The sequence below is a fragment of the Ursus arctos genome, chromosome X (genome assembly GCF_023065955.2).
Source record: "Ursus arctos isolate Adak ecotype North America chromosome X, UrsArc2.0, whole genome shotgun sequence".
Taxonomy (NCBI): domain Eukaryota; kingdom Metazoa; phylum Chordata; class Mammalia; order Carnivora; family Ursidae; genus Ursus; species Ursus arctos.
The window spans coordinates 79,336,583-79,350,976 of NC_079873.1; the positions used below are offsets into that span (position 1 = coordinate 79,336,583).

The window sequence follows — 14,394 nt, forward strand, 5'->3', positions numbered from 1 at the left end:
AAAACATAGGGGAGAATCTTCATGACATTTGATTTGGCGATGATTTCTTGTCTATGACACCAAAGTCATTGGCAACAAAAGCAAAAGTCATCAAATAAGGCTACATCAAAATTAAAAACTTGTGCACAGAAGGAAACAATCAAGGGATTGAAGAGGCAAGCTACGGAATGGGAGAAAATATTGGCAAACCGTATATAAGAGGTGAATATCCAGAGAAAATATTGGCAAACCGTATATAAGAGGTGAATATGCATCTACCATATTATCATATATATATATATATATATATATATATATATATATATATATATATATGATGTCCTACAAGTGAACAACAACAACAACCTCAATGGTCCCATTAAAGTATGGGCAAAGGATTTGTACAGACATTTCTCTTATGCAAATGTACAAACGTATAAGAAGCCTATGAAAATACGTGTAACATCTCTGACCACCAGGGAAGTGCAAATCAAAGCTGAATGTGATACCGCTTCACAACCGTTAGGATGGCCAATCTCAAATAAAACAGAAAATAGCAAGTGTAGGCGAGGATGCAAAGAAAATGGAACCTTTGTGCACTGTTGGTGGGAATGGGAACTGGTGCAGTCACTATGCAAAACCATATGGAGGTGCCTCAACAAACTACAAATAGAATGATCATGTGATCCAGCAATCCCACTTCCGGTGTATACCCAAAAGAATTGAAAGTGGGGTCTCAGATATTTGCACGCTCATGTTCCTCACGGCATTATTCCTAATAACAAGGAGGTGGGAGTGACCCAAATGTCCATCACAGGACAAATGGATTAAAAAAGTGAGATATACCTACATTGGATTATTATTCAGCCTTAAAAAAAGGAAGTTCTGTCGTGTCATATGCTACAGCACAGATGGACCTTGAGGACATTATGTTAAGTTAAATATGTCAGTCACAAAAGGACAAATGCATGGTTCCATTGATATGATGTATCTAGTCAAACTCTTAGAAACAGAAAGTAGAATGGCAGTTGCCAGGGGCTTGGGGACGGAGAAAAGAGAAGCTATTGTTCAATGGCCATAGAGCTGTAGTCTTGCAAGATGACAACTTCAAGAGGCCTGTTGTGCAACAAGATTCATATGGTCAACGGTATTGCACTGTACAATTAAAATGATAAGACGGTAAATTTTAAGCTATGTTTTTATACCACAATTAAACAAATGTCTGTAAGGAAGAGACAGTTCAATAAATAAATGGGCAAAAGATTTGAACATACACTCCATCAAAGAAGACATAGGAATAACAAATAAGCGCATGAAAATATATGCAACATTGTTAGTCATTAGGGAAATGCAAATTAAAACTGCAATGAGATACCATTACAACCTCTTGTAAATGGCTACAATTAAAAAGACCGACCACAGGAAACATCAGCACAGTTGTGGAGGACAGACCTCTCATAGGCTGCTTGTAGAATGAAAAATGGTAGAGCCACTTTGGAAAGCTGTTTGGCAGTTTCTTACAATGTTAGCTTTGCATCTACCATATTATCAGGCCATTGCACTTCTAGCACTTATCCTGGAGAAAGAAAGCATGTGTCCGTGTAAAGACCCACACACAAATCCTAGTAGCGTTTTTCTTAGTAGCTTTTTTTTTTTTTTTTTTACCAGAGCCCCAAATGGGACACCACCAAATATCTATCAACAAGTGAATGGATATAACAATTTGTGGTATAGTCATATACTCGAATACTACTCAGCTATAAAAAATGAAGGAACTACTGATACATACAATAATACAGACAAATCTAAAAACAAATAGGCTGAAGGAAAGAAGGAACACCTCCTCTAACAAAGTAACACAGCCTTTACGGTTCCACTGATTCCAATTAAACAGAATTCTAGGAAATGAAAAATAATCTATAGTGGTAGAATATCAGTGGTTGCCTGGGGACAGAGCAAGGGGTGAGGTGGGGTGGAGGAGTAAGGCGAGGAAGCCTAACAGCACAGGACTGAAAATGTTATATCCTGGGAAAATAATCGTAATGTTCCTTAAGACTGCCCGGTTGTTTTACGGAATGTGGCTGAGTTATACTACAGCAGGGTAAGTTCTATGGTACTTATTATTTTAGAAATTATTAAATTCTTGTAACTGACAATTTCTAAGTTGTGGAGTTATTCTTAGAAAACATATCGTAAACCCTAAAGGAGTGATTGTGCCAGCAGCTGAAACGTCAGCAGCGTTCCTGCTCTGGGGCTATTGAATGCAATGGCCCGGTAGGAGGAGGTTCCCATGATCTCGTGGGACCAGGCATAGGTTAAGAGAAAACATATTGTAAACCCTAAGGAGTGAACTGTGGCAGCAGCTGTAACGTCAGCAGCGTTCCTGTTCTCGGGCTGTTGAATGCAATGGCCCGGTAGGAGCAGGATCCCACGATCCCCAGGGGCAGGGCATAAAGTTAGGAGCTATGAAAGAATGTAACCCTTTCTCCCCTTTCTGCACCTGGCGATTGCTAGCCCAAACATCTCGCTCCTTCCTTATCCCATGACTGACTCCCTGCGTGCCTATGCGTAGGGGAGAATGCAAGCCTGCTTCAAGATATTTGCCGTCCCTTTGTACTCCTGTCCCACGCTTGGAGCCATCTGTCCTTGCTTTTCTGATAAAAAAAAAAAAAACAACAAAAAACAAAAAACAAAACCAAAATAAAAGCTATGTGCAGGATTCAGCTGCTGCTGCTCTCCCTTGCAGAGGCAGCCCTGCATGGCAGCTCAGATTGGTGTCTGAGAGCTTTATTTCAGTGCGCGACGATACAAAATAACACTTGCAAAATTTCTGGATTTAAACAACTGATTGTAAAATGGATAAAATGTGGCTGCCATGCTAAAATCTCAAATTGCCAGGAAGAAATTCTAACCAACTGCAGAAATCTACATCCATCTGAGAGAAACATGGGAATCTCTGAATAATATTTATAAAGTGAGAACAATTTAGGTATATTTATTCCAAATGTATATTGAAGGTCAAGTTCCTTCCTCAAGCAGGACAATTCATTGCTTTCATCAAAAGATGGCGTCTCTAAAATGGGGCTCAAGGGTGACTACGCAGCCTGTAGCTGCTGGTGGCATGAGATTCCACCCGCTAAACCTCTTTTCCCATGATGAGATCGAAGTAGTTTCTCTACTTTGAGGCTGGTGTGTGAACCTCACAGGAGCTATTCCACAACATGCTTTTTTCAGATCTATGAACTCACTTGAGCCAGGATTCATATGCCAATAAACATGTGAAATGTTGGGATCTCCTGAGGACTGCCGCCCTGGAATCTGGAGTAGAAAGTTCAGCAGCCATCAGGACACAGAACCTCAGCACCTGCCTCCTCTGGGCTCTTGATATGAGCTTGGCCGCCCACACCAAGAGCTGCGCTGGGAGTGACATATCCAGCAATCACCACGCTTTACTGATGTAACTTTGTGCCGGGAGCCGTGTGAAACACTGGTCTAGTGACAATGACACTGATTACAACATAGCAGCCACGTTATAATGGACTTCTCACAGGGCCTTTTTCTTCTCCTTCCCCTGTCTAGCTCCTGACAACAAAGGTGAAAAGGAGTAAGAAGTGGCCTGAATTCCTACAGGCATTCATAACCCCGCAACAAGCACAGGGCCATGGGCTTGCTCCTGTGTATCACTGACCGTTCTCAGCGATCCTGTGGGTGAAGCATTCTCATCCCTGTTCTGTGGAAGGAGAAGCTGAGGTTCAGAGAGAGGTCAGCCACCCCTGCCTTTTAAAAGAAAGTAGCCCCAGGACACCCCTGGAACAGGACACCGCACTCACTAGGGTCAGGTGGGACCCCAAAATCCCATCCATCTAAGAGATGGCTGGGACACTGTGTCTCAAAGCAGCCAAGAGGTGAATGGACCTGGGATCCCTTTGTCTCCCCACGGCCCAGGTTGATTTAGCCTCCACAGTACGCCACACACTTTCTGATGAGATCCAGATAACTGAAGGCGGGAACTGCTCTTCTCCCCGGCTATGTCTATCTGTAAAGTCTATGATAAAAAGTCATCATGTTCACCATCAGAACATTAGCTTTCTATGGCAACCATAATGCACTGGCTTGTCCTCTGTATCAGAAGTACCTTGGCATTGCCCTTTTGCCAAAAACAAAACATCTTGGCTCTTCAGACCACTGGCTGAGAAAGCATACTAGAGGCACTAGATTTGGACCCAGACAATTGGCAGAACTCTGCTCAGTGTTTTGAAACAAAACGTGTCCCTGTCGTCAAGGATTTTGTGCGCTTTAAAAAGAGACACTATGATATGCTAAATGAAATAAGTCAAAGACGAATACCATATGATTTTACTTACATGTGGCATCTAAAAAAAAAATAACAACCCTGAACTTGTAGATACAAAGAACAGATTAGTGGTTAACAGAAACAGTGGCGGCGTTGGCGGGGGTGGGGGGGGGAGGAGGAATGGGGGGGGAAGGAATTGGATAAAGATGGTCAAAAACTACAAATTTCCAGCTATAAAATAAAGAAGTCTTGTGCTGTGATGTATAGCATAGTGACTATAGTTTGCAATGCTGTATGGTATATTTGAAAGTTGCTAAGAGAATAAATCCTAAAAGTTTTCATCACAAAGAAACACATTTTTGTGTGACTATATGAGTTGATGAATGTTACCTTATTGTGATGATCATTTTGTAGTGTATATGTATGTCAAGTCACTATGCTGCACGCCTCAAACCTATACAGTGTGGTATGTCAATCATATCTCAATAAAACTGGGGAAAAAGAAACAAAAGAGACACTATGAGAGTATTATCAGTACACAGAGACCCAGCAAGGTAATCTACAGCTCTTGCCCTCTGACAGTGAACTTGTACTTCCTAAAGAGTTACACCAGGAGATTCACTGTATCTTGTCTCTTCTCTGAGGTTAAAGTTGATTGTAGGTGTTCTCAGCCTGATCCATCCAGTATGAAATTTCTGTCTGCTTTTCATCTCATGTTTTGTGCAGTCTGAAGACAGTTGCCAGAATTGCATTTCATTAAAGGTTCCAAAAGGGTGCTATTCTAATTCTATAAATACTTCTTCATTTTTTTTAGCTGGAATCCGTATATACAAGAAACTTCCTTCCATCAGCTATTAGATTACACTGAGTATGGTATGCACAGGGTAGGATGACTGCTTAATTCTCTGGCAACATTTCTACTTTTCAAAATAATGAGTGGTTTCTCTAGGAGCCTCCAAAGATGAGCAGTGAGCTCATTTTGCTTTGTTATTTTGTTTTGCTTTGCTTTGCTTTTAGACTGTCATCTGGGGTTCGTAGGTATTTGTGTGTGTGATGCGTTTTGATCCATTGTAGTCATTATTTTATTTGATGTTCAAATTGTTCTATGTCTGGCCAGTGGGAGCCTCTTTAGGTTGGCCTCTGAATGTTGCTCTTTTAAAAAAAGATATTTATTTATTTATTTATTTATTTATTTATTTATTTATTTATGACAGAGAGAGAGAGAGAGAGAGAGCGCCAGCAGGGGAAGAAGCAAGCAGAGCGAGAGGGAGAGAGAATCTGAAGCAGATTGTATTCTATATGTATTCTATTTTTCAGAAAATATACATCATCAGCTTCCATCCTTGCTGTTCCTCCAACCCTGGTGTAACTGAATTTTGAATTTGTTTTAAATTTAATTGATTTAAATATAAATAGCCATGCATGGCTAGCAGATACCCTATTCGAATGCAGCAGCTCTACACACATTTCTGCACCTTTCTCTTTTCACTTAACAATATATCCTAGAGAGCACTCCATAGCAGTAAAGAGAGGGAGTCCCTATTGCATTTATAGTGACATAGTACTCTCTAGCATGGATGTACATTAGATTATTCAACTATTGTTGGACCTTAGCCTTGTTTCTGGTCTTCTGCTGCTAGGAATTGTTTTACGTGAGGTGGCTTTATGCTTATGCCCTTTTGTCATTTTCCATCGGTTCTTTTGGATAGATTCTTGGGAGAGAGATTGCTGGTTGCAAGAGTGAATACCTCAGTAATTTTACCAGACAACATCGAATCCCCTGTTCAGGTGTTGTTCTATCAAACCAGCCCCTGTACGGTGGTGGGGGACACGGGGAGACCAGTACATTCCAGGAGCATAGACTCATTGCTGCACTTCATCTGCTGTGAAGTGAGTTCACTTTTTTTTCAGAAGCAAATGCTGTGTGGAATACCATGATAGTGGATAGGGCATTCTCTGCACCCAGGGATGGTAATTTGGGCAGTAGCTATGTGTGTGGGGAAGTCAAACCCACAGCCAGAGGATTCCAGTAAAAACACATTCTAGTGAGAACAAAATGCTGCCCCTTGCATGACAGAAGGGATCCGCTGTAGTCATCCTGCCCTCAGGTAACTAGCTGTTCTCCCCGAGGGAATGGTGCCATATCCAGCGACTCATTGTTGGTCTCAGATGCTGGCAGATTGGGCACTCAACAGTAACTATAGCCAGGTCGGCCTTGGTGAGTGGAAGTCATGGGCTGCAGGCAGTGGTTTGGCTGGAAGTTCAAGGACATGCAAGGAACATAATTAGAAAGTTGGTGTCAAGGAAGTCTGGGGAAGAGATAGGGTGGATAGACTCTAAATGAGTGAAAAAACATGCAGTTATTTTTGTTCCATGTGAATGCAAAGGGTCAGCAAGGGGTGGCCTCATCAGAGGAGGAAATTTTACTTAACAAAGGGATAGGATGGCTCTTTATCTGGGTATCAGTCAGCTTCTTTTCCAGTTCCCTGCTGTCATTGCCTGATGTGTTCATGAACAACGTGGGTGCCAGGGTGGCAGGGAAGGAGATTATGCTTGGCTCAGGTAAATGGAGGAGGTCAAACAGCCAGCTAACCAGGGGCAGGTTGATTACGGTGGGTCACTTCCATCATGGAAGGGGCAGTATTAAGTTCTTACTGGAGTACGTCGTTACTAGAATTCTCTGGATATGGATTTCCCTTCCCCGCATGCAACGCTTCTGCCAATGCTACCATCCTTGGACTTGCAGAATACCTTACCTGCCTGCCATGGCATTCCACGTAGCATGGCTTCTGACCAAGGAACTCTCTTCACAGCACATGAAGTGGGGCAACGGGCCTATGCTCATGAAATTCACTGGTCTTACCATGTTCCCCACCGTCATGCAGTAGCTGGTTTGATGGAATGGTGGAACGGCTTTTTGACGACTTAGTTCCAGTGCCAGCTAGGTGGCAATACATTGCAGGTGTGAGGCAAGGTGCTTTGGGAATCTGTTTGTGTTCTACATCAGCACCCCATATACATCCTCCCGTTGCTAGGATTCATGGGTCTAGGGATCATGGGCTGGAACTGGGTGTGACACCACTCGCTATTACCTCTAGCAATCTGCCAGCAAATTTTTTGCTTTCTGTTCCTGCCACCTTATGTTCTGCTGGTCTAGAGGTCTTTGTTCCAAAGGGAGGATTTCTTCCACCAAGAGACACACAATGATTCCATTGAACTGAAAGTTAAGACCGCCACCCAGTCACTATGGGCTCCTCATGTCTCTTAATCAACAGGCAAAGAAGGGAGTTACTATACAGGATAGGGTGATTGATTCCAATTAAAAGGGGGGGATTTTACCCCCTTTTAATTTTACCACCTCCACAGTGGTGGTAAGGAAGGGGGTGTTTGGAATACAGGAGCTCCCTTAGGGTGTCTCTCAGTACTATCATGCCCTGTTGATTCAAGTCAATGGAAAACAAAATTCAGGAATGACTACTAGTGGCTCAGATCCTTCAGGAGTGAAGGATTGGGTACCCGACCCAGTAAAGCACCAGAAGAGTTGAAGGCAAAGGGAATACAAAATGGTTAGTGGAAGATGGCACTTAAAACTACTAGCTACGACCACGTGACCAGATGCAACTGTAATTGTTTTGAAGAGTTCTTCCTAATTGTGTTGAATGTGTGTGTAAATGTATGTTTACTATATATGATAATATATGCATCATATTTGTTTTCTTTCCTCTCTTATCCTCTTATCATGTAACATTAGATGTATTAGCTTGGCATCATAGTGTTTAAGTGTTAAGTTTACCTGGTAGTTACATAATAACAAGTTACGTAAGTTACACATGATGACAGGGAGAACAGTAAACATCACCCAAGGACTTTGCATCATCTTCAGGGGAATGGGTCAGTGCATTTTCACTTGCATACAGGACAGGTGTATATGTTAGGCAGAAATATGACCTTGTTATTGTGGGTTTTGGGGGGAACTAAGTATGATTCAAGGAGCTGTGTATGGGTACCAAGTTAACAAGGGGGGGCGTCCTATGATGGTTAATTTTATGTGTCAACTTGGCTAAGATTTGGTACCCAGTTGTTTTGGTCGAATACTAGTCTAGAGGCTGCTGTGAAGCTATTTTAAGGATATGATTAATATTTAAACCAGTAGACTTTGAGTACAGCAGATTACCTCCATGATGTGGCTGGGCCTCACTGAATAAGTTGAAGGCCTTAAGAGGAAAGACTGAAGTACCCTGAGGAGGAAAGATTTCTGCCTCCAGACTGCCTTTGGACTCGAGATGGCAACATAAACACCCACTAGAATTTATATTCATACGCACTATTGGTTCTGTCTCTCTGGAGAACCGTGACAAATAGACTTACCTTCACTATCTTTTATACGTTGCTTCTGTGCAATTATCATTTATGCAGTGTTAAAATCTGACCACCACCTCAGAACAGATCTGCATTTGTTGACCAAACAACCCTTTATGGTTGCGCAACTCTGTGCTGGTGTAGACACATGGGCTTGGCATACTTCGTTTAAATTTAAAATTTACTATCATCCACACTATCTGACTTATTCTACTGTGTTCTTTATATTTTCTGTGCAGAGCATGATTCCTAGGCTGCTTTGCATCTTCCGTTTTGGAGCAGAGGCATTTAATACCCAGGGAGAGGATCCAACAAAATGCAACTGGAGGTGTTAGGGCAGAGCGAAGCTTATACAAAGCAGTATATTACAATAGAGATATTTTGTAAGGGAAGAGGAGAGAGCATTGAGACTAAAGTAACTGAGGTTCCAAGAGGGTGATTTCTGATCTTGGGTATTCATAAAATAGGGAAACTGTGTGTGTTCGTATTCCAGGATATCCACCATTCATTCACTCATTCATTCATTCTATATGCATGGTAATGACCCTGAACAGTGGTGAGTGCCTGCATGTCCAACTCCTTCCACTGACATGGTCAATAAACTCCCTTTACTATTGACCACTTATACTAGAATGGTCTTCGATATTTCTTCTACATACACTGAGAAACATATCAGATAGTGTTATACTTTCTGCTTCAACCGTTAAGAAGCACTTAGAGGTTTTAAGAGGATGGGCCCCTGGGCGGCTCAGTAGGTTAAGCGTCTGCCTTCGGCTCAGTTCATGATCCCAGGGTCCTGGGATTGAGTCCCACATCAGGCTCCCTGCTCAGCAGGGAGTCTGCTTCTCCCTCTGATCCTCCCCCATCTAGTGCTCTCTCTCTCTCTCACACTCTCTCTCTCTCTCTCTTTTTCTCTCTGAAAGAAATAAACAAAATCTTTTTAAAAAGAAGTTTCAAGAGGAGAAGGAAAATCTACTCTGTTTAATCATGTTTGTGTTCTTTCTGTGTTCTTTCTTCCTTCCAGATATTCCTAGATTCCTTCTTTTACCAATATCCATGTGTTTAAAGACATTTCTTTAGCCATTCCTTTAGGATACATCTATTGGCGACAAATTCTTACCATTTTCCCTCACCTGAAAATGTATTTATATCCCTGTTAATTCCTGAAGGATAATCTATCTGCATATAGATTCGAGATTGACAGTTCTTTTAGCACTTGAACGATGTGCCACTTCCTTCTGGTCGACATGGCTGCTGATGAGAAATTTGCTATTCATTCTATAGTTCTCCTCCTATAGATAATGCGTTTTCCCCCCTCTTCCTGCTTTGAAGAGCTTTTTCTTTGTCTTTAGATTTCTGAAGTTTGATGATGTGTCCTTTCATGGATTCTCTTTGGGATTTGCTTAGCCTCTGTAAGTCTTTGGCCAGATTTGAAGGCTATCAGCCATTATCTGTTCCAATACTTTTTCTCCCATGCACTCTTTCTCCTCTCCATTCAGGACAACAATGACACGAATATTAGATATTTTGTTAGAGTCCCACAGGTCTTTGAGGCTTCGTTTTATTTACTTGTTTGTTTGTTTAGCTTAGTTTATTTCCTCTGTTGTTTCAGGTTGGGTAATTTCTACTGTTCTATCAACAGGCTCACTGAATCTTTTCTCTTTCTTCTCCATTCTTCTGTTGAGTTTATCCATTCCATTTTTATTTTAGTTATTGTAAGATTTGTGTGATGGTTAATTTTATGGGTCAACTTGTCTGAGCCTTACTACCCAGATATTTGGTCAGAAATTATTCTAGATGTTTCAGTGAATTTGTTTGGTTTGGGGGGGGTGAAATTATCACTTAAATTAGTGGACTTTGAGTAAACCGGATTACCTTGCCTAATGTGAGTGAGCATCATCTAATCAGTTGAAGGCCTTAATAGAACAAAGACTGGCCTCCACTGAGCAAGAAGGAATTCTGCCAGCAAACTGTTTTTGGGCTTGAACTGCAACTCTTCCCCGGGTCCCAAACCTGGCAGCCCATTGTAGAGTTTGGACTTTCCAATTGTCACTTGAGCAATTCCTAAAGAGAACCTCTCTCTCTCTCTCTCTCTCTCTCTCTCTCTCTCCCTCTCCGTGTGTGTGTGTGTGTGTGTGTGTGTGTGTGTGTGTGTGTGTGTGCATCTTTCCCCCTAAGAACCCTAATACACTTTGGTTCTAAAATTTACATTTGTTTATTCCTCTTTCTATTTTCTATATTTCTGCTGAGACTTTCTGTTCTTTTTTCATTCGTTTCAAACATGTTTATGTTCACTAATTGAAACCTTTTTATGATGATATTTTAAAATCTTTGTCAGAGAACTCCAACGTCTGTGCCATCTTGATATTCTTGTCTGTTGATTTTCATTTATTTTTCAAGTTGACATTTGGTACATAGAAGAAGGATTTTTATTGTATTCAAGACTTTAGGACTTTATGTTGTGCAATTTTGCGTCTTATTTAAGTTGTATGTTTTAGCAAACCTTCTGTGATACCATTCCAACGGAAAAGGGAGGTTGTCAGCTCATAACAGCCAGGTGGGGATGCAAGTTTAGGTTCCCCATGTGGTCTCTGATACCACCCCAGAGGTTGGGGAGGGGTGCCTGGTTAGTCAGGTGAGTGTGGAATCCGTGCACTCCACTCAGACTTTACTGGCCCGGTGGGAGCGGAGCTGCATTTTCCTCTGTGGTATTTGACTGTAGTAGGATAGTTATCATCTAGACAGGTTTCTGTTGAGACATCTCCAGCTAGGCTTATGGGTTTTTCCCTTGTAAGTCAAGGTCTTCTTTTGTCTGGCTGCTTTTAATATTTTTTTCTTTATCACTACGTTTTGCAAATTTAATTACAATATGTCTTGGTCATGGATGAAGAGGGAAATCCCCCAGTTCTACGGAATGTTTCCCAGTCCTTAAGATACTACCTTCTCACAAACAGTTTCAGTCCCTGAGTACCCCACATCCTTCTTTCTCTTAAGCAGAGACAGTGGTTCTATTTCCTTGATTCAACCCCTCAAGGCCCTTGCAATAGCCCAATACTAACGGTTTACATTAGGGAAGAAGTTTGGGGCTGTTTCAGAACTGCAGAAGGTGTGGTCTTCTAGAGCTGTGGGTCTCCAACATTCCCGACACATTCAAAGATGCATTCAGCCCTATCCTGACAGCCACCTACTACCTACGGCCCCCGAGTTCCAAATGGGGACACCAGGCAGTAATAATAAGAAATCGCCATTCACTAGGAGAAGAAAGGGAAGAAGAAAGGGGGGGGGGTAAACAGAAGGGGGAATGAACCACGAGAGACTATGGACTCTGGGAAACAAACTGAGGGCTTCGGGCAGCGGGGGGGAATGGGATAGGCTGGTGATGGGTATTAAGGAGGGCATGTATTGCATGGTGCACTGGGTGTTATACGCAAGTAATGAATCATGGAACTTGACATCAAAAACTAGGGATGTACTGTATGGTGACTAACATAATATAATAAAAAAATTATTATTAAAAAAAAGAAATCGCCATTCACGGTGCTTATAAAAATGTCAATAACATCGTACTTTAAAAGTACTATAGGTCACTAAGTCACAGGAATAAAAGGCACAGCATAGGGAATATAGTCAATGGTATTGTAAAAGTGTCGTTTGGTGACAGATGGTAGCTACACTTGTCGTGAGCATAGCATAAGAGTTGTTGAATCACTATGTCTTACACCTGAAACTAACGTAACATTGTGGTGTCAACTTAAAAAACAGGAAGTACTACAGGTCACTATAAGAAAATTAACCATTGGCTTGGGAAGCGTTAAATGTCAGTGCCAAAATAAAGTTAGGGCAACTGGAGCCCTGGAGGCTTCAGGACACAGTGAGGAAATTAGAGTAATTCCAGGTTTCATGACTGAGCAGACATTCACATAGCATAATTCTCCAATTTCCTTAGCCTTTCTTAACTTCCTATACCTTGACCTAAACTATGGATTGAATAATAGTTTAGTTGAATAAAGGTTTGGATGAAAGGAGATACAATTTTGAGTACTACTTGTTTACAGTAGTTTTGCCAATTTGATTTTCCCTCCTTCCAGATCATCTTTCCTGGAGGAAATTCTTGTTCCTCTGACTCCTCCCTGTCTGCCTACTGCCTTAAAAAACAATCAGTTCGCGTGGTTCCCATTCCCAGGTCTCTTGGCCCCTGGGGCAGAATTTCACGTGGACGACCATTATTGTCATCATCATCATTATCATCACCTCCAAGAGTGGTTGTTGAGTGAGCACCCACGGGGGAATGTAAAATGACCAGTCATAAATCCCCGGTGACCCATCATCTACATAAGAGATTGCTGGGTATATGAAATATCCCTGACCCTTCTTTCACTTCGCCCCTTCTCCCCCAGAGAGGGTTTTTAGACTTTTTCCCTTATCAATCTCTTTTTGCTTAGAACATGAAATTTCAGTACCACAGCTGAAATGGTAAGTGTTTCTGTTTTGTGGCCCTTTGTACTGCCACGAACCATTGGAATATAAAGGTTACCAACTCCCTACCTTCAAGAACTCATTTTTAGCCCATTTGGGGGTAATGTCTGTTAAGAATGCATTGAATATCGTGATGAGCACAAAAGCTGGAACCCAATAATATGGTGTATGATATGTAGAACTCTTCCTTAGGCTCTGTTGGCGTACCCTTGGTCGTCTGTAAAAGGGGACCCACGACGCCTTCCTTATGAAACCGTAGGGAGGGGGTAAATGGGAAACCCAGTGCAGAGTACACAGCACATAGGGAGACTTCAAGAAATGTGAGTCCTGGCCCACCTTTCTCCTCCTTCCCAGAGAGTGATGACTGGTACCTAAAACCAAGCAGCATATCTGCCACAGAGATCATCCAGAAACGTGGCAGTTAGAAGTAGCCCCTACTCACATAATGAATGAAGCTTTGGGGCCATTTCTGTGTCGCAGGATGGCTTTGGTGAGGGATTTGGGGTGAGAAAAGAGGATCATCAAACCGTGTCCTTTAATTCCTTGTCCTATCCTGTTTCTTTGTTTATCTTCTAGATCGGTATTGGAAAAGCGGTTTACCATTGAGCTCCCAAATGAAGAGAGAGTGCAGATAAAAGGAGGCAAGAATCACAGGCCCTTGACCCTGACACCAGACCCCGTTACCCCCTACAGGACCACGCACGGGAATTTCATCTGTACCATCAGCTTCTTCAAAGAGAAGGGCTGGGGAGCTCTGTACCCACATGGGCACAATACTAGAAATGTGTAAACCTACACGTTTTCAAGTCCTAGAAGGTTATCATCTATCAAGGAGACCGTTGGTTGCCCTTTGGGGGAGTGTGAGAGGTAAATCCCATTCCTGTCCCTGCCTAGATGACTCTGGAAGATGGATTTTCCATCGTGATGAGTCTGAGTTTGTCATCTGTCAAAGGGGTATAATGATGCCATCCTCACAGAGATGCTGTGAGAGAGAACACTGCACATATCTAATTGTGTGCATGTTTCAGCTATAAACATATAAGTGATATCGTAGTGTAAGGGCCCCTTGACAACCTGTTTTTTTTCTGAAAATAGTGTTTCTGAGATTTCTCTAATAAGGTAACTTTGGGGCCATTTTGATATGACCAGCCATGTTGCCATGGCCATTCTGACATGTGCTTCCTGGGGCACTGGTTCTGAAGTTCTCTGCAGGCCAGAAATAAGGGTGGGGCTGCTGACAGGACTCCACTTTTCACTCTGATAGGTGTTGCCTAAGGTCTCTGCAA

At 42.1% G+C, this 14,394-nt stretch overlaps 1 protein-coding gene across 1 annotated transcript in view; it reads left to right on the forward strand.

Moving 5' to 3' along the window:
- The window catches only part of LOC125281258 (nuclear RNA export factor 3-like), a 60,239-nt gene that overhangs the window by 18,739 nt on the left and 27,106 nt on the right, over positions 1-14,394 (forward strand). Inside the window, exon 4 of the mRNA XM_048213801.1 lies at positions 13,685-13,864. Within this exon, the coding sequence (XP_048069758.1) occupies positions 13,685-13,864 (180 nt within the window). The remainder of the gene's footprint in view (positions 1-13,684; positions 13,865-14,394) is intronic.